The sequence below is a fragment of the Myotis daubentonii genome, chromosome 8 (assembly GCF_963259705.1).
Source record: "Myotis daubentonii chromosome 8, mMyoDau2.1, whole genome shotgun sequence".
Lineage (NCBI taxonomy): Eukaryota > Metazoa > Chordata > Mammalia > Chiroptera > Vespertilionidae > Myotis > Myotis daubentonii.
The window spans coordinates 82,927,483-82,954,716 of NC_081847.1; the positions used below are offsets into that span (position 1 = coordinate 82,927,483).

At 43.6% G+C, this 27,234-nt stretch overlaps 1 protein-coding gene across 2 annotated transcripts; it reads left to right on the forward strand.

The window, feature by feature from the left end:
• The first annotated feature begins 748 nt into the window (after positions 1 to 748).
• SLC14A1 (solute carrier family 14 member 1 (Kidd blood group)) lies at positions 749 to 27,234 on the forward strand. 2 transcript variants are annotated; one of them, XM_059707202.1, is made up of 10 exons: positions 749 to 936; positions 1,570 to 1,636; positions 7,525 to 7,681; positions 8,896 to 9,085; positions 12,942 to 13,070; positions 15,559 to 15,751; positions 17,717 to 17,864; positions 18,047 to 18,181; positions 22,967 to 23,016; positions 24,697 to 27,234. In XM_059707202.1, the coding sequence occupies exons 3-10, from the start codon at positions 7,546 to 7,548 to the stop codon at positions 24,868 to 24,870; spliced, it is 1,155 nt and encodes a 384-aa protein (XP_059563185.1). In that variant the 5' UTR covers positions 749 to 936; positions 1,570 to 1,636; positions 7,525 to 7,545; the 3' UTR covers positions 24,871 to 27,234. The 2 variants fall into 2 exon arrangements, with proteins under 2 accessions (XP_059563185.1, XP_059563186.1); XM_059707203.1 differs by lacking the exons at positions 749 to 936; positions 1,570 to 1,636 and adding an exon at positions 3,816 to 4,186.

Consider the following 27,234-nt stretch of genomic DNA (forward strand, 5'->3'; position numbering starts at 1 on the left):
CAATTTTAGATTCCTCTGCTATGGAATGTTTGCCTCTGGACTGTTTTAAAATTTATTGTTACTTAAGTATAGTTTGTGTACAATCTTACATTGATAATACTAGTTCCACGTGTACAATATAGTGATACAACACTTTTAGACCTTACAACGTGATCACCCCACTGATTCCGGTAATCACCTGTCACCAGTGTGCACTTATCACGATGTTGTTGACCATGTAGCCTCTGGACTTTTAAAGGGCAGTGGAATTTGTCTTGGGATTCTCACCTAGATAGAGAGACAATACAGGGAAACATTTATATATTTTTTTCCCCTCGCTGGGGAAAGGGCAGCTTGGTTTCCAAAATAAACAAACTGTCTACCCCTTGTACCCCACACCCTCGCACCACGTGCCTCGGACCTTGCTGGGTTCTTACACCTCTGCAGAAGCTGTGTCCGGCCTCCGAGAAAACGCCCCCTCCCCCCAGGTGCAGTCACTTTACTCCAGAGTCCATTGCATAGCAACCTGCCACCTTGGTTTTTAAAGTGATACTCTTTTGAACTTTCCCAGACATATTTCTGGGTGAGGGTAGGAGCTACTGGAAACAGTATGGAGAAGAAAAAGATGAATTTGAGTAGGATTATGGCTGAGCAAAGACCTCAGAATGTCATGGAAAGGATGGAAAAGATGTTGGCACCAAATCAAGAGCAGAGAGAGAGAGAGAGAGAGAGACATCAGGTACAGGGCAGGGGACCAGTCTCTGAGCACTGCTTTGGCACTGGTGCCTGAAGTGGGAGGAGAGAGCTGAGTGCACGGATATGCGGAGTGGGGTTCTGACTATAAAGCTGTTGGGTGCCTCCCTCCCAGCACTGCCTCCTCCTAAGCACCCTCCCTCCAGCAGAGACCGGCTGGGCTTTATCAGCCAGTGCCTTCTGCCCCGGGAAGCCAGCCGGAGTGTGAGTACCCTCCTTATTTCTGTTCACTTCTGTTGGGTGCTCGGTCCACTTTAAAATTTGCTCCTTTTCCCTTTTCTTTGTTTGAATGGAGAAATGTTTCAGAGAGTTTGGAACTGGGTGGAAACAGCAAAGTCAGAGTTTTGCCAAACTAGAAAGCAAGCTTCCCAAAGCCCCAGGCCTCTCCCTGGAAGCTTGGAAGCCAGGCCTTTGTTTCTGGTCTCTGAAGCAGGGTGGGGGCACAGCACCCGAGTTCCACTTGGAAGAGGGTCTGCATCAAGGTGTCTCGGGGACCTGCTAGGTGACTGTGCGCGTTTCAGGCTGTGTTCTGGAAACAATGAAGTAAAGTTGGAGGCATAACTGACTCCAAAAAAAAGTGGGCCGCTGGCAATGGCCCTTTCTAATCTGGTTTTATGGATCTTCCAGCATGTGCTGTCCTACTGCAGGGGGAGTGCTCAGCTCCAGGAGGGCGCGCTGGCTCAAGGAAGCCATGCATTTGGCAAGTTCCTTGCAGCTGCACTTTCTACTGTGGAATTCAGACCTCCAGGCTGCTAGGAGTAGTGTGTTCCCAAGAGAAAGGCCTTTTAATCAGGAGGCAGGAATAACTGACAGCGTTCTCTTTGTTTCTGCTTACAGCTTTAAGGACAACGGAGCACCTCCCACCACTTAATATCAAAAACTACCTAAAATACTAAAGAGGATTGTAAGTACCAAATAAATGTCAATGTTGAAAGTGTCTTAATATGGAAGAGCCTGAATATTTAAATTCTTTCTTCTGTATCCATATCCAAAACTTTGTACTACTTTTTTAAAGTGATACCGGCATACCTCATTTTACTGCACTCCGCTTTGTTGTGCTTTGTGTAAATTAGGGGGGCGAGGTGGTGGGTGGTTAACAAATTGAAGATAAGACTCTCCACTAGAAAATAGATTATGACTCACCGAAGATTCAGATCAGGATTAGTAATTTTTTAGCAATAAATTGTTCTTAATTACGTACATTGTGTTTTTATACTTAATAGACTATTCCATGCTTAATCGACTATAGTGTGGTGTAATCGTAACTTCTATATGCACTGGGAAACCAAAAAAATTGTGCAACTTGCTTTATTGAGCTATTCACTTTATTGCGGTGGTTTGGAACCACACCTGCAATATCTCCAAGTTATGCCTGTACTTGAGACATAGAAAATTGGAGACTTTTGGGTCTCTCTAATTGCACAAATTTCTAATATATGCTGACAATAGAATGAGTTTTATTTTGAATAATAAAATGGGGAGTGTTGGTTGGATTGAAATTCTGATATTGCCTGTATTAGAATGATGAGCACTGTTTTGTTTCACTGGTGATCTAGGCTTTCTGATTCCTGCCAGAAAGCAGTTTCCAGAACATTCTCAGGACGTTAAGCTCAGCACACACCAGCCTTGGTGTGGGTGTGTCAGTGATGCAGGAGAATGAGGCTTACTTTGAGGCACAGGAGATGTTTATTTGTCAGAACGGTTACTGATTCCTTCCAGGGCACAGGGTAAAACTGGGGGTGGCCGAGCCCTTTGTCACTGTTCAGCCCCCATCTATCTCTGAGTTATTTCAAAGCAGCCATGGAGACAGCTTGAGTCTATTACCCCACTGAGCCCTAGTGCCTGCTGCAGGCTGCATTCAGAAGCTGTTCTTCTCTGGTTGTTGACTTGAATAGACTCGTGGGTGGTGCTAACGTGCTCCAGACTGAAAGACAAAGAACCGCCAAGGCTTTCCTATTCCGTAAGACTGACTGCTGAGTGAACTTGGAGGGTCCTCACTCTGAACCTCAGTTTTCTCTTCTATAAAATGAAGGCTTGAACTATGCACTCTCTCAAACCCCACCTAGCTCTCAAATTTTACCGTCTCTTGGCTCTGAGAAAATAGTGATGTTGAGCTCAGAGGATGTGATACTCCAAGATGTGTGTGATTTTGATAGTGGGGGGAAGGCAGGAGCCCTGCAGGGGCAGGAGGGCTACGTGTCTACTCTGATGAAATGTGATGGTTTCTGTTATCTCTCTCTTTCCTCTTTTCTTTTTTATTTTTTTAACGGTGTATGAGATGAGTCTTACCATTGCTCTTTCTCAAACGAAAATATGTGCAATGTAACCCATAGACACATCAGTTTGGTGCTTAACAAACCAGATGGTTTAACCACAGATAAACACACATGCACACAGTTATTTTCTAAGCCGTGACAGGGATATATTCCACAACTGGAGATGGTTCTGAATGACTCTAGTAGAGTGTAAGTTCTTGAGTTTCATACTGATGCAGTAGAAGAAAGTAAAAATTAAATAAGAGGGAGAGAGAGAAAGAAATGCCACACTTACAACTTTTCTGGAACTAGGAAGGGAGAATTATATCCTTGGATGCAACGGAAGTTTAAAAAAATAAATACAAAGCTGCCACACTTGTAGACTTCAACTAAGAATTGTTTATTATTAACAAGACGATGTCCCATATTTAACAATTGTTATTCAGATACAAGAAAAAAAACAACACCATTTAGCATTCTCTTAGACTGGGCTTTCTCTGTGTGTTATGTGTAGCCAGAGAAAATCAGAGTCCGCACCACTCCTCTCCTCACATGTGTAAAGAACAAGACTGAGGAAATAGTTGCCTGGGCCTCTGTCTCCAGGATGGAGCCCTAACCGTTTGGCCTGAAGCATTTCAGACCCCGAAGCCCACCCCTCCCACTGGAGCAGGCTTCAGGTCTGCCAGCCTCCTGGTAGTGGAAACGCGCAGCGGAACAAGATCTGTGTCGCTGTCTTTGCAGAACAGGTTGCCACCATTTTTTGTTTGTTTTCGTTTGTTTCGTTCTAAGCAATGTAAAATGAACATCCGGTGTGTGTGGTCAGCTCATTGTCTCCCTTTGCTGACGGAGCGCTTGGCTGGTGGAGAAGCCGGCCCTCTCCGTTAGAGGTCTCAGTCGGGGGCCACGTCTCCTCCACCCAGGAACACCCCTGGCAAGCTCCTGCCTCCCTCCAGCTCGCAGTTCACCTGCCCGGCAGAACCAAGGTGCGCGTCCTGCTGATTCTTGTATTTTCTGCCCTTTGTCGTATACGGAGAGTGTGGAGAGGAAGGAGGATGAATGGACGGGCTTTGACTGGCGGCGCTGGTGACGCCTCTGCTGTTCCTCTTTGGAGGAACCCTTTTGGAAATAAAGCTGGTGAGGCGACACGCGGAGGCTTCTCCCGGCTAAAGCTGGCCTGGGCCCGGGGGCCGCCGGAACAGGTATGCTTCCTCCTGCAGCCTCTGCCTCCGGGAGCCTGGGCACCTGTCTTTCCTGAGTGGAGCCTGGGCAGTGGGTCCTCACGCTCGGCTGAGCGCACGGCTTGGGCTGCCCGGATGTGCACGGGGCTGGGTCCAGAAACTCACAGGGCACTTCTCATGGTTCAGAGGCCGGATGGGTGAGCTGCCGGGTTTGGATGATGACGGGAAAGCTAGGAAAAACTAGCCTGGGGTTTTTATCCTGCTTCTATTTTATTAGGGTTTCTTACTTGCATTTTCTTGTCCTGCCTCCGGTTAATGGCCGACTTAATTAGAGTTGAGAAGTTTGAGCACCAGTGGATGATCCTTGCTCCATTGTCTCCCATCGCCTTTCCAGTTAGGCTGTGTGGATTCTTAAAGTTCCCAAATAGATAGAGTCTAGGGCAGTGGTTCTCAACCTTCCTAATGCCGCGACCCTTTCATACAGTTCCTAAAGTGGTGGTGTCCCCCAATTTCATTGTTACAGACTGAACATAATTAAAGCACAGTGATTAATCACAAAAACAATATGTAATTATATATGTGTTTTCCGATGGTCTTAGGCGACTCCTGTGAAAGGGTCGTTCGACCCCCAAAGGGGTCGTGACCCACAGGTTGAGAACCGCTGGTCTAGGGTGATAAAATTGTAGGATGAACTGCAGCCTTTAAGCTACTGGCTTCTCATAACCAGTGCTCATGCCTGAGTTCCAGAGCAAGAAGTCAGGGCTCCCAGGGTCTCCAGAAGCTTCTCGTAGTTCCGAACAAATGGTTCCTTTGGCTCTCAATCAGCAGCAGCTGTCTGCTCACCTCAGGAGAAGACTCCTGTGTCCAAAGCATGGAGGCCCTACCACACACCCCAGGCGTGGACCCTGGAAAGACAGTGGCAATAAGCCTTCTTGACGGCGGGCTGCGGATTGAGATGAAAATTCAGTCTTTATTTACCTTTGGGCGGCTCCGCAGGGCACTCAGGCCCTTCAGGTTCCCGATCACGTCGGGCCAGTTATGCTATCAAGTTTCGTATCTGTATCTCCAACATCTCGGAGGCGATGATGTATTTCAAGCCTTCGAAAACAAATAAATGTAGGCTGGAAATTTTGAGAACATGAATTTGTTCACCCCAGAATAACCCATATGTTCCCACTCATTTCTGTACTCGAGGGAAAATGCCCCTCTACTGGTTTCCTTCCATGCTGATCTGAGAAACTCGGGGCGGTTGTATCTGAGCCTTTTGTGGCTGCCCGGGCAGAAGCCTGGTGCCTCCAATAAGTTGGCCTGGCTTTTAAAATGAGTCACTGTAGCTGAGGAAGGGCTTACCAGGCAATATTTTCAATAATGAGATTTAAAGAGGGAGATATCTGAAAATAAGTGGTAGCCATCACTTAGATTATGAAATAAAAGACAATTTTTTATAATTGCTTACTAATTCAGTTTTACATGTTTAACTCTGGGGCCAGTGAGCTCCATACAGACTTTATTTTGGCTCCTAACCTCCAGCAGTTTTCAATTGAAGAGATTCTTAATGCAAAGGTTCATTGGATGTCTCACAAATGCAAGAATCTAACACTATTTTGTCAAAACAAAATAGCTTAATCTAGAATGTGTTCCATAAATACCTTCTACTTTGTGTTATGATTAATGGTTCACCATTGTTTGAAAGCAGGATGGTTAAACAGTGAAATAACACAATGCAAGTACAATAGTTATGTAATAAAAAGTCAGTTACCCACATTGATTTCCATATTAGGGTTAATAAAAGGCAAAACTAGAGTCGGGATTGAAGGAAAACAAAGCATAACTTTTCTATCTGTTAATAGCTCTTTGTTGGCCATGGTAAATGGAACAATGAAGGGGCCAAAAATACCCATGAGAACCCCTTATCTACAGCCCAGCCACAGGTAGAAGGTGAGCTGGTTTATCTACATGGGCTTTGGTATTTCTGTGGTCGTGTCTTATGTGCCTGTGGCTTCAGCATTCCACAGTTATGCCTTCTGGTTTTGGTGTTCACCTACTTCACACTAACCTGGTTGTGCTCTTGGCCTTTCTTGCATGCCCCAGGTGGTTGTGCCATTGTCTTCTCCCTTTGCCTACCTCTGAGATGGCATCACTGGTATTCTCTTGTGTCTACCATGAAACCAGTTCTGTCTGCAGAGTACCATATTCTGGTGATGCTGGTGCTTTCCCATTCACACTAATCATGGGGAGGGGAGAATCTCAAGTGAACACAAGCCATGGCTATGTTGTTGTTATTTTTCTGAAGCATGTTTACTATAATTACACCCTGGACATCCTTCTATTGTACAGTTCTTACATTACAACTCTTTGGTTTTCAACAGCGTGGTCCACTCCCACTTTTCCTATTTTCTATACCTTTGTGTAATGTTACTCTTGCCTGTTTTAAAATGTTTAAATAACAAATTCCAAAAATGAGGAATATCTGAAGTGGTTCCCTGATGTGAAGACATAATCTATATATATATTCTTGATTTCAGAAAGAAAGGGAGAGGGAGATAGAAACATCAATGATGAGAGAATCATTGATCAGCTGCCTTCTGCACACCCTCCACCAGGGACCCAGCCTGCAACCCGGGCATGTGCCCTCACCAGTAATCGAACCTGACCTCCTGGTTCATAGGTTGATGCTCAACCACTGAACCACTCCAGCTGGGCATATTCAAGTAATCTTTGAATTTTAAGAATGTGTGTGATGGGGTTTCTTAGGCAGTGTTAACACACACAAACTGCTTTTAAAATTTTTCTTATCTTCAAACTTTTAAACATAAAGCCTTTTCCATAAAATTAAGTTTTAATTTTAAAAGGCTGTTGATCTTAGAAAGCAGCTGATTGGGCTGCATCAGTGAGCACCATTTTGTAATCTGATGACTGGCTCCTTTAATTGACAACATGAAGCTTAAGCATGTGACGTTAACTCTTTCTACATTACTATGTGCTTCGTTATGTTGAAATTAACTGTTTTCCAGCCTTTTCCACTAGGCTGAATGAGGTCTTTGAGTGCAGGACATAAAAACTCAGTAAATGTTTGTTGAATTAGGAGCCGAACCTTATGATAATAAAGACAAGAACCTTCTCATGATAGCATCAAAGACAGTAATCACGAAAGTAGGATGGAATTTGGGTTTGGGCAATCATCTCCATGATGATATTTCAAGAAGAAAATGGTGATTTCTTAATATCATGAGATGTCATGGTCCAGATGAAATAATGCATTTAAACTCATCCTCTGTGGCTACTGTGACCAGGCCCTACGCTGACCAGCCTGGTGAAGCCTGCTCACGGGTGTTTACAAGCTCTGCTCTTTCCTCAAGGGGCCAGGGGAAGAGGTAGCCATGGAGGACAGCCCCACTATGGTTAAGGTGGACCGGGGTGAAAACCTGACCTCACCACGTCGAAGGAGAAGGCGCCTTCCCAAGGCTCTTGGCTATGTCACCGGTGACATGAAAGAATTTGCCAACTGGCTTAAAGGTATTTTTCCTTCCATCCCTTGATGAGATATGAGAAATGTATTTGGAAGAAATTGCTGATGCTACTACTCGTATCTTTAGTTATACAGTCAAACCTCAGTTTTCGAATCTCAGTCTCCACCAAGTTGTTCAGGAGAAAAAAAATGTCTCGGTTGGATTGTCGTAGAACCAAGCTTCAGTTTTGGGCCTGACAACCCTTTCATGCTGATATCTCAGCGTGACAAAAAGCATCTCTCAGGCAACAAACAAAGGAGAGAATGCTTTTGTTGCTGGTGAAAATCAATCATTAGCACAGTTTTAAAACATAAAGAGGCCATCAAGAGTGCTAATGCTGCAAAGGGTGTGAAAGAAACAATGATCACAGGCAGTTGAAGAGGCAGAAAAACTGTTGTTGATTTGGATAAATGACAAGCACTTAGCCAGTGACAGCATTTCAGAGGCAGTGATAAGTGAACAAGCAAAGATCTGAAAGACACCACTGGGAGCTGGACCGAGTGCTGAAAGTGATTCCTTTCAGGCTAGAAGGGGATGGTTCGATACATTTAAGAAGTGTTTGTTTATAGATTAAACAGTACATTAGACATGTACTGTATATAAGAAAGGTTAAAACAGTAAATTATTTGGGGGTCTGGAATGGATTAATTCAATTTACATTATTTCTAATGGGAAAAAATGATTCCATTTTCAAACAAATCATTTCATGAATAGCCTTCCAGAATGAATTAAGTTTGAGAACCAAGGTTTGACTGTATTCACCTACTTTCTAGCTCTTTCCTCCCCATTTTTAAATGTTTTATCTTTTAACCTGCAAGCCTCTTCAAACTTTTTTTTTTTTAATGGAGATAGTGGTCAGGGCAGGATCTTGCTCCTATCAGAGGAAGACAACTGGCTCCATTTTATTGTTTCAGTACCTAAAATCTAATATTTTACTATTGGTAATTCAGTCCTTTGGCTTAAAAGTCTGTACCTCTACGCGTGATGAATAAGTGCATTTGACACTTTCCGGAGCTGCAATTCTACTAGGGGCAGCGTGGGTTGAGCATAAAGAAATTGCATGGTTAAGGATCTGGGTGCCACTAAAGAGAAAATTGTTCAAAGAATATAAAAAAAATGTTTCACCTTCATCAGAGGGGCTTTTGATGATTTTGCTCAAGAGGGCCCTAAACTTGGGGCTCCTCACTGCTTTCTTAGCTCTGCCCTTGTCATCTTTTGCAGACAAACCCCAAGTGCTCCAGTTCTTCGACTGGATTCTGCGGGGCCTGTCCCAGGTGGCGCTTGTCAACAACCCCATCAGCGGAATCCTGATTCTGGTGGGACTCCTGGTCCAGAACCCCTGGTGGGCTCTCAATGGCTTTATAGGAACCGCGGTCTCCACCCTGACAGCCCTGATGCTCAGTCAGGACAGGTAGGTGCACCCATCCAAGCCACCTTTCTCACTTCTGAGGACACAGGAGTAGCCCTAATAAAGCCCCACTCCTCCCAGGAGAAACAACCTTTATTCCACAGAACTCTTTATATTTGCTTTTATTCATGGCACCTGAATAAGCAGCCAGTCTGAACAATGCCAAATTCTCATAGCAGTACATGGTAACCAGAACTAAGCTACAAGTAAATCCCAGGAGAGATTCTAAAGGGATCTTCTTTAATAATCGATCAATATTTATCATCAACATTTTTTTTTTGTTTGGGCAAAAATGCATGAAAAGCTTATTGGCTTAATAATCTCCTTTATATCTTTAGTCCATGATTCGTTCAGTAAATTCATTCTGCTGAGATTCTAGAGCAGCCGTGGGCAAACTACGGCCCGCAGGCCGGATCCAGCCCATTTGAAATGAATAAAACTAAAAAAAAAAAAAAAAAAAAGACCGTACCCTTTTATGTAATGATGTTTACTTTGAATTTATATTGGTTCACACAAACACTCCATCCATGCTTTTGTTCCGGCCCTCCGGTCCAGTTTAAGAACCCATTGTGGCCCTCGAGTCAAAAAGTTTGCCCACCCCTGTAATCTAGAGAGATGAATAACCACAAATTTCAAGTCAGCAAGTTCTGACTGTAGTGTTAGGATATCTTCTGAATTATGTGCTAGGTTAGAAATAGCATCCACTTTACAAAGTGTTCTGTCAAGTGGTTAAAATGTTTTATGGCATTTTTAAAAGTAATAAACATAAGGAAATCATCCTATTTGAAAATACATTGGTAGGTGGTCACACTTCTCTGACAGTCTTAGTATCATTTTACAAAAGAACTACTGAATTAAATGTGATTACAATGTTGAAGAAGAAGGAGAAGAAGAAGGGGAAGGAGAAGGAAGAAGGAGAAGGGATGAGCTGACACCCATCAGGGCTGTAGAACACTCCTGACTAACCCGTTTCTCCAGGGAGGCTGCAGGTCTTCCCAGTGTTCAAGGTCAATGCATAATCCCCTGTGGGTTGTCATTACACAACTAAGCTCTTATTGCTCTTACTGTGCATTGCCTAAGAAGATTCTTGGGGAGAGAGTCAGCAAATGCTCCACTTTTGCATCAGCTCCAAGGAGCCTGATTTGTTATCTGTAGAAGGTGATTTAGTATCTTAGGTTAAACCCTTTCCCAATGCATGTCAAGAAATGGTCTTTCCACTTTGGAGGTGTGGTCTCGGACTGTGCCATAGCAAAGGTTCCTTTATTGCTTCGCTAACTGACCCATTTTCCTTATCAGGTATATTTTAGAAGACCAGGCATATTCACATGTGCTAGTTTACAAATCTCTTTTCTTCATCCTGGTCCTCAAAGGACAGCATTAAAACAGCAACCCTCTGTTTTAAGTGAATATACATATTCTTGCTGCTTTAACCAGGGTGTTCCACAACTTGTAGGCATTGCCATTAAATTTTTTAACCAAACTAAAGCATTAATTCTGAAAGTCAGTTCTTGAGAGGATACGTCTTTGCATTAGTTCTCCAGTGTCATCATGTTTAGTCCCAATTGTGAAGGGCGTTATCACTTCCTGGGTTAAATCAATACAAAGTGCATCACCTCCCACACGGCCTGGTGGATTATTAAAGGTAGACAAAGGACGTTTAAACAGGGAGTCCTTCTTCTAATGCTCTCACTCGGCATGACATCATCTTGCTGATCATGGGTGCCTCCTGCTCCAATTACCAACAAGCCAAGGAGCTCTCACGGGATCCTCTGCCACCTGGGAGTATGGCTCACTGGCTGTGTCAACTCCCCCTGGGGCCCCGCATTTGATCTCACCCACTCACTCCATGATCTTCACACCTGTGGCTCATTCGACCTTGAATGCCAGGCCCTTCATGGTGCCAGGTGTTGCCAATGGCTTCGAGTTCCCAGGTATAACATGGGAACCATTTTGACCAGGAGAGGAAGCGAGGTTACCAAGTGCCCATCAGTAGATGAGTGGATAAAAAAGCTGTGGTGCATTTACACCACGGAACACTGCTTTACTATGGAAGGGAAGGAAATCTGGCCTTTTGCAGATGCACAAATGGACCTGGAGAGCACTGTGCTGGGTGGGGTGGGTCAGTCAGAGGGGACAGGTGCCATGTAATTTTGCTTATATGTGGAATCTAAGGAGAGAACCAACTAAGTAACAAAATAGAAACAGACTATCCAAGGGGAGAAGGTGGGGGGCTAAGTAAAAAACGGTGAAGGGGTTAAGAAAAAAACACCTCATAGACAACAGTGTGGTCATTACCAGAGGAAAATGAGGGTGAGAGGAGTCAGGAGACGGTAAAGGGCGGTAAATGGTGATGGAAATGGCATGACTTGGGGTGGTGAATGCACAATATGCAGATGATGTATTATAGAACTGTACACCTTAAACCTATATAATTTTATTAACCAATGTAACACCAATAAATTCAAATTTAAAAGAACATATTCCCTTAGAATCCCCTAAATCTCATGACAAGCAGGGCCAACAGTCAATGTAAGAAATGTCCAAACCTGTAAGAATTTTTATTTGAGCAAAACTGGCCACAATTGCCAGGAAACACAATCTCAGGGGATTGAGGAAAATGCTCCAGAAAATGGCGATTTTACCACTTATTTTCTACACAAGAATCAAAGAGGAAGACCTAAGGGGTTTACATGAAATCCACTGGTGATAGATTAGGGAGGGGGAAAGAGAGGCGGGGAAATCTCTGGGGTTGAGTAAAAATTAAAAGGAATGCAACTTTTTTTTAAAGATACATACTTCTTTTACTTAGGTGGGTATAGGATAAAATGATAATAACAATGAGGGGATTTGAGGTCTCTGCTTTGGTGCAGTGTTTGCACCCTGAGGGGTCTGGAAAAAGAAAATTACCCTGACATTCCAGGGGTATGTTATTGCAGATGAAAAAAAAAAAATAGACAGGCTCAGTTAAGGTAAAGATTGACCTTTGTTAGAGAAGAACACCAGCCTAGGGCATGACCACCTTACCTTGCAACTGCTTTTAGTCAGAAAGTTTTCATTTCAGACCATCCTATGAGGTTACTTTAGGTCTCTGAGTTTGGAGGCATCCCTCCCTCCCCCAGACAGGCCACCCCTAAGCTTGTCAGGTTTAGTATGTGGCCCCTTTTTCATCTATAAGACAATATCACCACAGGTCTCTACGTGGCCATTTCCGTGAGAGGTAATAATAGGAAGGGGGGGAATGGAATATGGGGTCTGGAATGGAAGAACAAAAAGGAAGTGAGGTTAAATGCTCAGAAGCAAAAAGGGCCCCAAGAAAAAATTAGGTGCTAAATATGCACCAAATCAAATGGAATACTTTGCCAAGTAAAAGAAAAGTAATTGTCTTTCTTTGTACTAACTTAGAAATCTTTGTTTGGAGACAGCAAAAATGGAAGCACAGGAAGATAAAATGTATGTTAAATTGTAAAGTCAAAGACACTGTGAAAGTGAATTTTCATTTCAAGAATCTTACACCTGACCAAGAAAATCAGATTTCAAAAACAGTTTCATCTAAAAGCTTTATTCAAGCCAGAGGCCCTTAATGATTTCAAAGAAATAATAACTTCCCGAAGGAAAGGCTAAAGGAAACAACTGGTTTGGCGCATCGTTAGCTCTGATGCCTCTGTAGGGGCTGTTCTACGTGTACTTTTGTATTTTTTCACATTTTCAGTAGTATTTGGCTTCTATAGACTTGGAAATAGATTTCTAAATATAATCTCATTTTCTAATGTGAATATGACCTGGACTTTACAAGTGTCACTAGTGCAAGCCTAGCCAGTGTCCACCCGGAAAATGCCCACGCTGTGCCTCTCGCCCGCAGGTCAGCAATCGCAGCCGGGCTGCACGGCTACAACGCCACCCTCGTGGGGATACTTATGGCCGTCTTTTCAAACAAGGGAGACTACTTCTGGTGGCTGCTATTCCCTGTCTCTGTGATGTCCATGACTTGGTAAGTTATAACTGGTCTTTGAAATGCTTTTATAACAAATTATAGGGGAGGGGGTGGGAATGGGGAATTACTGCTAATGGGTACAGGGCTTCTGTTTTGCAAGATGAAAAATGTTCTGAGACTGGATGGTGGTGCTGGTTGTACAACAATGTGAGTGTACTTAGTGCTCTATAAGTGCACGCTTTAAAATGGTTACGTGATAAATTTCATGTTATGTATATAATGCAACTTCTAGAGGAATCATTTTTAAAAATTTAGATTCGGATTGTGTCTATTGGGAAAAGGAAACATAAAAACACACTGGTACATATGGCCCTTCATACCACCTCTCCCCTTTCCCCAATATTCTGATGTAATCAGTCTTGATTGGGGTTGTTGCCTGGGCAATTGGAAGTTTTAAAAGCCGCAGAAGTTTCTAAAGTACAATCAATGTTGCCCTAGCCGGTTTGGCTCAGTGGATGGAGCGTCGGCCTGTGGACTGAAGGGTCCTGGGTTTGATTCCGGTCAAGGGCACATGCTGGGTTGCTGGCTCAATGCCCATTAGGGGGTATGCAGGAGGCAGCCAATCAATGATTCTCTCTCATCATTGATGTTTCTATCTCTCTCTCCCTCTCCCTTCTTCTCTGAAATCAATAAAAATATATTTTTTAAAAAATATAAAGTACAACAAAAGTTGAGAGCCTTTGGCTGCATCAGTGGTCCTCAACCTGCACACGATCGGAATCCCCTGCAGGGCCTGTTGAAACACAGATTGGGGCCTGAGAATTTGCATTTTCTTTTCTTTTTTTAATATGGTTTTACTGATTTGAGAGAGAAAGAGAGAGAGAGAGAGAGAGAGAGAGAGAGAGAGAGAAACATCAATGCTGAGAGAGGATCATCAATCAGCTGCCTCCTGCACACCCCCTACTGGGGGTCAAGCCTGAAACCCCAGCATGTGCCCTGACCAGGAATCAAACCTCGATCTACTGGTTCATGGATCAATGCTTACCTGGGCAGGCAGAGAAATTGCATTTCTAACAAGTTCCCTGATAATGCTGATATGGCCAATCCAGGGATCCCACTTTGAGAACCACTGTGCCTCTATGAATTCCCCTTACCCACCTGCCCCACTTCCTTCAGACAAAATTTTTATTGAGGATGGTGTCAGCATCATGGTGGAATGAAGAAAAAGCTACTTACTGAATTCAGTTCCTTAAAAGAAAAAAAAAAAAAAAAAGCCTGAATTCTTCAAATTAGTTTCCATGCTGACAGTGTCACAAATCTTTTTTATTTTTATTTTTTGGAAGCAAACATTTCCTTCTTACTGTAGCATATTTAGAATATAAAATACTAATATCCACACAAATGAGAAGTAAAGCCCGCCTTGAACAGAGTCTGCAGGAGAGCCACCCCCCCCCCCCAGGCTGCACCTGCAGGGTGTGGAGGAGAACCTGGCAGCAAAGCCCACCTGCCCAGGAGGTAACTCCCAGCCTACTCTGGGGAACAGGTTCAAGGGCAAGAGTCATTGCTTGTGGGTGCTCACCACACCCCCTCCCACAACCCATGAAATCCGAAGTTCTGATCTTAAAGGGATGGCCCCCTGAGTAAGTCAAGAAGTGAGTGTGCAAGAGAGTCCCAGAGACCAACTAATTCCACCCCCAGTTTACAGTCAAGGGCCCTGAGGAGCAAGCAGTGCCTTGCCCAAGGTCACACAGTTCACCTGCTCAAGGACCTAAAGCAGTGATGGCGAGCCTTTTGAGCTCGGCGTGTCAGCATTTTGAAAAACCCTAACTTAACTCTGGTGCCGTGTCACATATAGAAATTTTTTGGTATTTGCAACCATAGTAAAACAAAGATGTATATTTTTGATATTTATTTTATATATTTAAATGCCATTTAGCCAAGAAAAATCAACCCCAAAAATGAGTTCGCGTGTCACCTCTGACACGCGTGTCATAGGTTCGCCAGCACTGACCTAAAACTCTGTCCCTCTGAGTTTAAGACCTTCATCCAGCCCACATCACCTGCATCCTCCCTTGGATAATTGTTTATCTTTTAAAAAAATACATACACTAAAGACTTGTAGAGATATAGACAAGTTCAAGATCGTGGTCGCCTCTGAGGGGGAGGGAAGGGCATGTGATCGAGTAGGTCACACATGTGGCTTTACCTATGTAAATAATATTTTATTTCCTATGTCTTAAATACTAGAAAAATGTTTTTGAAACCTAGAGGTTTATGGCTCACTGTAAGCAACCCAGATGTAATTTTTCAAAAGCCAAAGAAACTATGAGTTGATTTTTTTTTTTACTCTATGTAAGAATTATTCTCTCTATGACAGGATTTATCTCAAGTGTGTTTGAATTTTTTGTTTGTTTTTTCTGTGAACGGTTTTCCAACGCAGCACTTTAGGAGCATATTCAAAAGCCATCCCTAGCAGAGAGATTCAGTTTGTCAACATTGGTTGCCACACGCATATTCTTCCATTCTCTTCTGTTGTTGTTTTTAGTCCAATTTTCTCAAGTGGGTTGAACTCCGTGTTCGGCAAATGGGACCTCCCTATCTTCACCCTGCCCTTCAACATGGCATTGACCATGTACCTTTCGGCCACAGGACATTACAATCCGTTCTTCCCAGGAAAATTGTTCTCACCCATAACCTCGGTTCCCAATGTCACCTGGTCTGACCTCAATGGCCTGAAGGTAAGATACACGATCTCTTCATATTCCCCCTGGCTCTGGAAGACAGCCAGCGTCCTCCTGGTTACTCGCCCATGGGCCTCAGAGCCTTATGGAGACTCAGTTGGTTGGGCGGGGGGGTACTTCCTGTCTTCATTTTGCTGCTAAAGCATTTGTTCTTCTCCAAAGCTTTGGGCTTTAGGGGTTTTTTTAAATGACTATTTGGTCAAAGCTAACTTTCCCTAAGATCTGCAGTGCTAATTCCAGAACATAGCTCCATTGGAAATCACACCTTCTATTGCAAACTTGGCCCTTGTTTGGATGGGTGAGATGGGGGCTAGTCACTGATGCAGGGACCTCCACCTGGGGCTAAGCCCTCCATGACCTGCCAAAAGGACTGGCTGCTTACTGTTTTACCCACAGAACCTCTCTGTTCTGCCTTTTCTTATGTTCGATCTCACAGAATAAGTACAATAATTCTGGGTCCTCAAGCTTCAGTAGGCATCAGAATCATTGTTTTTTAAGTACCAATATGAGCACCATCTCAGACTTCCTAAATAATAATCTCCGGGGGTGGGGCCTGGGAACCTGTATAGCAAGCCCCCAAATACTTGTGCTGTGGGCCAGAGTTTGAGAACCACCCTGAAGGCTGTATACTATGTACCTCTTTACAGATGTGCATAGAGAGAACACCATTTTTAAACACCTGGTTAACCCAAATAAAGTTCCAGCTCTTCCTAATGGTGTTCATTTAATAAATATCCTTGTTTCCATGATTCTTAAAAGCAAGAGAACACTTGAAATCAAAAGAAAACCAAAGAAACCCTACTTTTTCTCATGTGCAAAAAAACTGGCTTTCCCACGGTGAGGTTATAAAACACCTTTTGCTGTCCTCTGTGCTGGGTGATCAAAACATGTGAGAAGCTTACGTAGCCTTTTCTTTAGTTTCTTGCTCAGAAAATGAATGGGAGCATTTGGAAATAACTCAGAAGGAAAATAAAAAGAAACGTATTATAACTCCCCATTAAAAATTATAGTATTCATTGATCGACCTATAATAGTACTGTCCAATACAGTAGCTGTTAGCCCCATGTGGGTATTTTAACCTAAATGTAAAATTAATTAAAATGTAAGATTACAGTTGTGCTCCTTTGCCTCACTAGCCACATTTCAGGTGTCGATAGACACATGTATTGGACAACAAAGGTACAGACTATTCCAAGACCATGCGAAGCTCTGTCAGACAGTGCTGGTGGGGGGAAGTGGGGATCTTGTCCTTCCCCTCCCTCTGAACTGCCACCTCAGCATCAGCGCTTATTTCCCACCTCACCCGACTCTCCACCCCTGGCTACCTGAGGATTGCTTCTGCTGGATGTGCCTGTCTCCAGTTCTCTGGTCTAGAAGAAACAGGAAGTAATCTTGTGTAGACATGAAAATCCAGCATGGGCGGGAAGAATTTAGGGTCCGGCTCAGGGTAGAATCAAACTCATAGTATAGACCTGCTTCTGAATTGTGGTTAAGATCCCCTGACTTCATTAACCACCAGATTGCATGGGAACAATAATATTTCTATGGACTGTAGAGATGCATGGATGGACTGGCCCCAGCAGGGATGGACAGTTGAAAGCAGTAGACGTATAAGTGGTGGTCCCTGCCACCCTCGTTGGGAGGCATGGGAGATCCTCACAGTGGGTCAGTGGCACCACCGTTACCAAGGCCAGGCGTCTGCGCAGGCAGGAGAGCAGGGAGTGGAGGGGGTGCTGAGAAGGGAAGGGTACACCAGGGAAAGGCTGGTGTATCTCTGGGAATAAAGCAGAAATAGGACTGAGATTTTTCTGTAAAGAGAGAGGGAGAATTTTTTAAATTAATGACACTTATCTCAAAAGATTAGATATGTTAAATCTAAAATTACTTCATATGTGCTTGTGGGAGTCCTATGGGTTTCTGTCCAGTCATTTTAATGACTTATTTCCTAAATTATTTTTGCAGTTACTGAAATCCCTGCCTGTGGGTGTTGGTCAGATATACGGCTGTGACAATCTGTGGACGGGGCTCATTTTCCTGTGCGCCATCCTGCTTTCCTCCCCACTCATGTGCCTGCACGCTGCAATCGGGTCGGCGATAGGGGTAGCAGCAGGTGAGCAGGCATGGAGAGCACCTCCTCCGCCCCGGTGTTGTTCAGGCACCTTCTGTACTCCAGACCTTTCTCTGCCCCAAGGGACCAACAGTTGTCAGTGGCTGCCTCCACCCGAGGCCCCTTCCAGGGCACCCTGCCTTGCGTCCGTCCGCTGCTCTGACTGCTCCTGTCTTATCTAACAGGGCTCAGCCTCTCGGCTCCATTCGAGAACATCTACTTTGGACTCTGGGGTTTCAACAGCTCTCTGGCCTGCATTGCAATTGGAGGGATGTTCATGGCGCTCACCTGGCAAACCCACCTCCTGGCTCTCGCCTGTGGTGAGTAATTGTGCATCTAGGGGGAGGGGTGCTGGTGACTGTGGGATCAAAATCCAGGACAAACAGTACAAAAGGACTGCACGAGACACTAGGGCTGGGGTTCTTGTTTGGGACCCATGCTCTCTAAGTGTGTGACCAGGGCGAGTGACATCCCCTTTCTGGGAATATTCAAGTCGGCTCTGCCCAGCTAGGTGGTGACTGAGACAGGAGAGCCTGTGGAAAGGTACTCTCCATTTTGTCATATGTGTATATTGGGGCATAGAAACTCAACTTGTCCTGTGTTCTTCACACAAATCATTTGACCCAAGAAACGAAGCGGAAATAACTCAAGCTAAATGCGGAGCCATTTCCCCTGGTGACTAAGGTAGAATTTTGTGTGGCTTTTGGAGGATCACCTTCATCCAGCTCTTCTCAAGCTTGAGTGTGCATCAGAACTACCTGGCAGGCTTGTTAAAATGCAGACCTCTGGGCCCACCCGCAGATCCTCGCTCATTGTTAGAGGTGGAGGAAGGAGTTTGCATTTCTAACCAAGTGTAAGTGGGAACTGGTGCTGGTGCTCTGGGGACCACATTGTGAGAGCTGCTGCATTAACCCTTTCTGATCCCTGCATTCTAGCCAGACTCAGCCCACAGAGCTAGACGGGGCTCTGGAGAGCTCCACTCCACCATCCTTCTCATTTGATTTTTGGGGAACTAAGGCCAAAGGACGTCCAGTCAATGGGAGGGGGGGCAGTGTAAATGCAAACCCAGCACCCACATTGACTAACAACCTGAAACGTTAAGCCCAGGCCTTAGGTGAAAACAGACTTCAGTGATTTAGATTTGAAAAGCTAATGAACTTCTCAGGCCATTGGGAGGGATTCTTGTTTTCCCATAGCCTCTGATATTCCTAATTCAATACAAGTAAAATCACTTAAGATAATGTGCTAGAACCAGCGATTTTCAACCTTTTTCACCTCATGGCACACAAAGTAATTACTAAAATTCTGTGTCGCACCAAAAAATATATATTTTTTTGCTGATCTGACAAAAAATAGGTATGACTTTGATTCCTTCACACCAGATGTGTTGGCTGTTGTCATTTTTTTTTTTTTTAACAATCTAAGGGAAAAGAGGTCAGTGTCCCTGACTAAATAGTCAGGTGTTGCATGTTTTAAACATTCTTGCAGCAGGCCAGTGTGCCACGGCACCACGGTTGAAAATGGCTGTGCAAGACTGAAGGGAATGACACTTCCTGGGGGACAAAGGGGTGCAGGGATATTGATATGATTCTAGTTTAGAATCATTGAGATGCACCTCCTAGAGAAGCTGGCTTTTCCATAAGTCCTAAACACTGGGAGGAGAAATTCCTGTTGGTAGAGAGGCTGGTCAGGGTCAGCATGGGAACAGCCTGAGCCCATCCTTAAAGGTCAAGCAGAAACTGTTTTGGTCAAAAGAGTTGTGGATGAGGCCTTGACAGACTATGGAAAGAGGTGAAACCAAAGATGCTTGAGGATGTATTTCCCCAAAGCAGGAATATCTTCATTATTTTCTTTAGTATAGAAGTAACACTGGCTAATTGAACAAAACAAAACAAAGTTCTGTCAATACAGTGGAGTATGAAGCCGACAGTGATCATTCTTCATCCTACTCTCTGGATAGAACTTTTTTGCCTCCCTCTTATCAGGACCCTGTGATTACATTGGGTCCATTCGGATGACCCCGGGTAATCTCCCTCTATCAAGATTTCTTAGTCACGGCTGCAAAGTCCCTTTGCCATGTAAGGTAACATACTCACAGGTTCTGGGGATTAGGACGGAGACATCTTTAGGGATCTTGACTCTGCCTGCCATGCCTACCTTCCTTTGAGTGGATCAGATTTTCTTTACTAGTTTAGCATAAAGGTTAAGGCAGTATATTGAATCAGTTAAGAACCCACACCCTGGTGCCAAAATTCCAGCTCTGCTGATTTTAATTTTAATAGACGCCAAATTCATCCCACAAAAGCCATACCAATGTCCTCTGCCACCAACAGTGTGTAAAGGTGTCTGTTTCATCACACTGGGTACTCTCAGTGTTTTTCATTTTAGACATCAAGTTTTGAGACAGACCTCCAGCCCCTCTTGTCAAGCAAATATCACGTGCAAAATGTCATGGCAAGTTTCAGCTTGCCCACATCACCCTGATGCTGTCAAAGAAAACTCAACCTTGTCAGCCAGGGTAAATAAATAACAGTTATTTATGACAGAGGTGCCCTACTATATGGCTTTTTCAGGAAAGAAGACTTGGCAAACTCTGATAGAGCCTGCCAAAGCTGCCTTCCCTGCCTCTAAACCAGGGAATCCCTCAATTATGTTACTTTATCAATGCAAACTGTAAACACATTTTGTACCTCTTTTGCGTGGCCAGGATATGATGGTAGGACTCACACATGGTGGTCTGTTGGGAGGGACATTGTCTATGAAGAATGGAAATCTAGTCTTCCCTTCAGCACTCAAGGGCCTTTTCTCCCCCTCGACTATCCAGAACACTGTCAGGGTCATCAGCTACAAACTGTGATGTGCAGAACTTACCTCTAATGAAGGCTTTCCCAGCCCAACTCAGCAAGTCTTAGTTGATGGGCAGCTGCTATTAGATAGTCTGACACTTACTATTGACAGAAAAGCAACTTGGAATTGGAGATCACTTAGAACACCAAGTTCAATATAAGACTTGAACACAAACTTTGCAGGCCAGAAGGGAGTGGCAAGAAATATTCAAAGTGATGAATGCCAAGAACCTACAACCAAGATTACTTTATCCAGGAAAGCTATCATTCAGAATTGAAGGTCAGATAAAGAGCTTCACAGATAAGGAAAAGCTAAAGGAGTTCATCACCACCAAACCAGTATTATATGAAATGCTGAAAGGTATCCTTTAAGAAGAGGAAGAAGAAGAAAAAGGTAAAGATACAAGTTATGAACAACAAATACACATCTATCAACAAGTGAATCTAAAAATCAAGTGAATAAATAATTTGGTGAACAGAATAAACTGGTATTTATAATAGAATCAGGGGCATAGAAAGGGAGTGGAGTGACTATTCTTGGGGGGGGGGGGAAGGGGTGTGGGGGATGCGGGAAGAGACTGGACAATAATCATGCACCTATGGATGAGGACAGTGGGGGGGGGGGGCGGTGAGGGCGGAGGGTGGGGGGGGGAACCAGGTGGAGGGGAGCTATGGGGGGAAAAAAGAGGAACAACTGTAATAATCTGAACAATAAAGATTTAATTTAAAAAAAAAGACTTGAACACCAAGATTGTGCCTTAGAAGTGCAATAGGCATTAAAAGGAGAGAAATGGTGATAATGTCTCATGTGCTCAGGAAATGTGTCAGAAGAGCTGGTACTCAAGAGAGCAAGGATAGAGTGTCCCTAGTGCTTAACTGAGGGACAGTGAATATTTGTTGAATGAGTGAATGAATGAATGAAATGGGGGAAAAAGAATAAAATTATGGAAACCAAGCACAGAAATCCTTTCAACCCTTCTGCTCAGAGCAATATCTCAATCCTGTGATGACAGGGGTGAGTTGACAGCTGCTGTTGTGGAAATACACTATTTCATTTGAGATTCACCACCTCCTTGTAAAATACACCTCCAAGTTACCTTGTTACAGACTATGAAAATAGATCCTGAGAAGTTAGGTGATTTGTTGTACAACAAACCAAACAGCAGAGCTTGGATTTGAAGTCCAAACTGGTTCCAACGACGAGCCTTTCCCACTAGCGTGAGACAATTCAGATGTGAAAGAATTAGGTATACTGTTGAACAAAAAATACCAGGATAAAAAGACAAAATATTGATAAAAGGATGGAAATGAGGATCACAGAGTTCCTCCCACCATTTCCTGTCCCGCCCCCCAAGATAGCTGGTGTGATTTCTCACCAGACAGGAAGACTAGGTGGGAGTATATCTCAGTGGGTGCTGGTGGCCCAAGGGTGTGTGCAAATCACTCCTCAGGCTGCTCTCCTGAACCTCTCAGAGCCCCCTCTTCAGCCAAAACTGAAGAATGAATGATTTGCTAGTTGAGATCTTTGTTTTTGCTGTTTTACATTGAAAGTTACACATACCCTCAGATTACCTACTCTAAGATTCATGCTTTACTCAAAGTAAATTTAAAAATAGCATTCATGCTTTACCAAAAGTAAATTTAAAAATAGCATATTTATTTATTGGCTTGTATGCCGGCCTTAATGGTATTTGGAAAAATGTTATTCTGGGGAGGAGTTCCACATTTGTACTCAGTTTCTGCTGATCTCTGAGTTACTACCTTCTTCTTTTTTTAATACCATGTTTTTTTTTTGGTAACTGACTTAGTTTGGGAATCCCAGATGCAGTATAGAAACCATACTACCTCAAGAAACATTCATAAATTTCATTTTAATTCTACTCTGCCTGGATAAAATAACAGGAAAGTTTATTTGCTATGGAAGGATTTTTCCATAAGTATCAGCAAAGCAGCAACAAGATAGTAAACCACAGAAAAGATACCTTTATTGAGCACTACTGTGTGTTAAGCCCAAGCATTACCTCCTTTCATGCTTGCACCAGCCCTGTGAGAGGAATGTTCCTATAACCTCCGTTGTGCAAATGGTGGAGTCTGGATTCAAACCCAGAGCTGCTGACTCCGAACACATACTTGCAACCAGGGTTCTGGGCTAGCTGGCAAAATGTGGATGTTTACATTCCAAGGGATTTATACCACAGGGAGCCCTTTCCACAATGAAATGAAGCCTACCAAGCATTGTTCTCTCTTCTTTTTCTGTAGCCCTGTTCACCGCCTACCTGGGGACCAGCATGTCACATCTGATGGCTGTGGTGAGTTTGCTTTATCCACAGCATGACTGGTCAGCTTTCCGTGAGATGGAAACCCTCCTGGAGCCCATGTGGGTGGTGTCCCAGGGCAGGATCCATGACTGGGACAGCCACCACTTTCCCTTTTCTTGCACCTGTCTGTCCTCACCTTCCAGCATCACGGTAAATTTTGGTCCAAATTAAAGTCACCTGGCTTGTTAAGAATATCAGATTGCTTAGTTTAAGGAAGTGAAATTGAGGTTGTATAACATAATACCAAGTTTAGACTCTAACTGTGAGTATCAGGAAGTTGACTTTAGAATATATTTTACTGCAACAGAAAGCCAGGACTATGTAGTAGTTGAGAAAGCAGGAAAGGGAGGAAAGATAATTAGCTAAAGACTCAATTTTTTTTAATCAAGCCAATCATTTTTCATATCCCTTATCTTATTTTAAGTCCCCAGTCAGTCATCAATAGGATTTATTCAGACCCATGTCCTGGATTAATTAATGAATAGGCAAAATCATTGCCCATTAAGGGTCCCCTGCCACTCTCTCCTCTTTCTTTTCAGCACTATCTGGCCCTTTGATTTTCTTTTTCCCCTTCCCTGAGGAATCCAGTATGACTATTCCAGGACCCCCCTCCCCCACCTCCCAGTGCCCTGGACTTTCTCTCTTCACCCCCCTTGCAGGTGATGCAGATCAGTTTCTGATAGCTCCATCCATGTGGATGTGATCATGGCTGCTAATAGGTCAAGACAGTAACTAGTCCTCTCAACAGCAGAATAGAGAATTTATCTGGGAGGGTTGTCTGGAGACACAATATCTTTCTGGTAGAATGTCAAAGCGCCGTTACAGGCATGACAGGCAGTGTATTAGAGCATTGTAGGGCCCTTCCCATCCCAACAAAGGTCCACAGACATCAACCCACAGACCAGAATTGGACAGGCTGTACAACAGAGTCAGCTAGGAAGAAAGATTTTCAAAAACACAGACCCTTAGGCCCAGTTCCTCAGCATTCCTGATAAAGTGGATCCGACCTGGTGTTTGGACATCTGTGTTTGTAACCCCCTTCCCAGATTATTCTGATGTGCAGCCAGGTTTGGGTACCATCACACCCATGGGGTCCTTGCACAGGGCATGTGGTGTATGCTCAGAATCTCATGAGTCACCATGGATAGCACAGGAGAGAGACTTACCCTCAAGGAGCTTAGAGTCTATTTGGGAGACAGAGTGAAAAAGAAGGAAAGCAAGTAGAGTCTAAGACCTAGTCTGGGTGGAAGTCAAGGGGTAGAGAGGTCACTCTGGGCCTTGTGGATGTGAGGAGTGGTCGGGAGCCATTGGGGATTTGCCAGGCATCATCTCTGTGCCACGTATCGTCTTTTCACATCTGGTGTTAGAAGTCTAAATGTCTGAGAACAAGGGAAAGATATACAAGATGGAAATATAGCTGACCCCCTGAAAGAATGGATGATGACATTTCAACTGCTAAAGGCCCTGAGCTCAGACTTAATCTCCATGGGCATACGCAGAGTCCAGAGCAATTCCACACACCCCCCCCCCCTACACACACACACACACATCCCCTCCCCACCCCCATGGCAAATCCCCAGCAGAATGAGGATGGAGTAAGAGGTGGTTCTGTGTGTGGATTAGCTTTCCGACAGGATCTCAAAGGAACTCGTGCTCGTCTCTTCTCCTCAGGTCGGACTGCCATCTGCCACCTGGCCCTTCTGTTTGGCCACACTACTGTTCCTCTTGATGACCACGAAAAACCACAACTTCTACAGGATGCCCCTCAGTAAAGTCACTTACCCTGAAGAAAACCGTATCTTCTACCTACAAGCCAAGAAAATGTTGGTGGAAAGCCCTCTGTGAGAGCAACCTTCATCCACAACGGTGGTCACGGTCATTTCTGACTAACTGCCCCAGTTGGCTTCCAGTCTCAGCAAATCGTTGTTTTTCACTAGTAACCTCTTTCCTGCTAACCCACCAGCTATCTGTTCTTAAGCTCATTTTGCAGTTTCTCTTAGACTTCAGGGACATCCCTAAACATGTGAGAGACACATCGGGACCACACGCTCTGGCTATGGAATGTTAAACCCTCGTGGGGCATTGGCATGGCTGGAATGTATTTACAAAGCCAAAATGCTCCAGCAGAAAGAGGAACTGAGACTAGAGCTAATTATTGATATTTATTGATGTTTTTTATGTTTGGTTGGCTAGATGGTGTTAACAGTATTAAAAATTAAGCTCTGTAAACCAAATAAAGCCTTAAGGAAATGGAATTCATGGTCATAAAATCGAAGTCAACCCCGAAATCTCAGATAAGCTGTTTGACTTGTGAAAAATCAATGCAAGTTACACATGATAAGCTGTGGTCAGCCTGGCGAGGCCACCTGATTGCTGAGCTTGCTCCCGGCTCCTCAGCAGGACGGCCTCTGTGTTGTCAATGCGTGGATTTCACTTGCAGAAGATGGTTGTTTCTTTTCAGGCTAACAGAGCTGCATTAGGGAGAAAGAACTTCTGTCAGTCAACATTATTCTGTATTGTTACTTTTCTTGGAGATTGCAAGGGATTTTTTAGGAGGAGTTTATTATCTTTTTCTTGTGAGAATGGATTTGTCTTCAATGAGATAAGAGAAGTTCTTGGCTTAACCAGTTCCTAAATAGTATAGAAAGTTACATTTTTAAAAAGATTTTTAAAAAATTGATTTCAGAGAGAGGAAGGGAGAGGGAAAGAGAGATAAGAACATCTATGATGGGAAAGAATCATTGATTGGCTGCCTCCTACAGGCCCCCTACGGGGTGAGAAGACACAACCCAGGCATGTGCCCTGACGGGGAATTGAACACGGCAACCCCCAAGTGAACACAGCGCCCAACCAACTGAGCCACAACGGCAGCCGGGGCTAAAAAAGTTACAGTTTAATAAAATGTTCGGCATAGCTATTTTTACTTTAATCCTTAAATTAATCTTGTAAATGTCATGAATGTGTAGAATTAAGTCATCAACAACTGAGGGCCCTTTAAAATCATATTTTCAATTCCTTTGAGGCTATCTTACATGTTACAAAGACTGAAAGTTACAGTGAGATTGCTTCTAGGTGTTTAGAAGTTGTTAAATTTTGACTTTAAAAGGTGTATTATTTTCTGAACACTCAAAATATTCTCTCTCAGAAACCAATGATATTTGAGCCACCAAAAAGACACCCAGTTAAAGGTTCTCCCATTTTTCTTTTAAAAGTTATCCGTTCTATAAAGATTTTATAGCCAGATGGGCTGGAGATGGTGGTAGAAAGTTCTGCCAATCCCCTTCTCCTTCAGTTTGTATCAGTTCAATATGGAGAATGCAGAAAGAGAAACTGTGGAATCTGAAAGGATTTTCCCTCTTTGGGTTTGCAGTGCTCCAGTGCAAAATATACATGCAGCTAGTATGGCTCAGTGTTTAAGGGTCAACCTATGAACCAGGAGGTCATGGTTTGATTCCTGTTCAGGGCACATGCCCCGGTTTCCGGCTCAATTCCCAGTGTGGGGGCATGCAGGAGGCAGCTGATCGATGATTCTCTCTCATCACTGATGTTTCTATTTCTCCCTTCCTCTCTGAAATCAATAAAAATATATTTTAAAAAATATTTATATATACAGTTTGCTGAATCAATAAACATGCATAAAAAGGGAAGTAAACCTACAAATACTTGAGGGAGAGTTCACTTCTTCCTTTTCTCAGGAAAACAAACATTGTTCCAGTTTAAAAACCCTGTGACCAAAGCCTTTTGCAACTGTCATAGAGTCACGTATATTCCTGTGGAAAAACTAAATTTTCAGTGTTTGAACTGAAATCTCTCTGGTAAGGGAATCTGTGAAATAGGGCTTGGGGGAGGGGGCGCAGGACTAAAGGCCAGCATGACCAGGGATGACCAGGAGGAAGAGCCTGGGCAGTGTGAGTGAACCAGAGGCCTCTGAAATGTCCCCAAGTCGGATCTTCAGAATGGGCCTCCCCAGTGTGCTAATTACAGGCCTCCCATGAATTAACACAGACTTGTAAATAGGAACATTTCAAGGCCTTGTACATTGTCTAATTTAAAAGGTATTGATTTTCACAAGCAATTTTTGTTACTAAGTATTAGCCTGATCTCAGTGAGTATTTTTTGCGTTTTCTTAGGGAGCACTTGTATTTTTTCCTATTGTCTGTAATAACAAATTTCTTTGTAAGAATATGAATAAATTATAATCACAGCTCA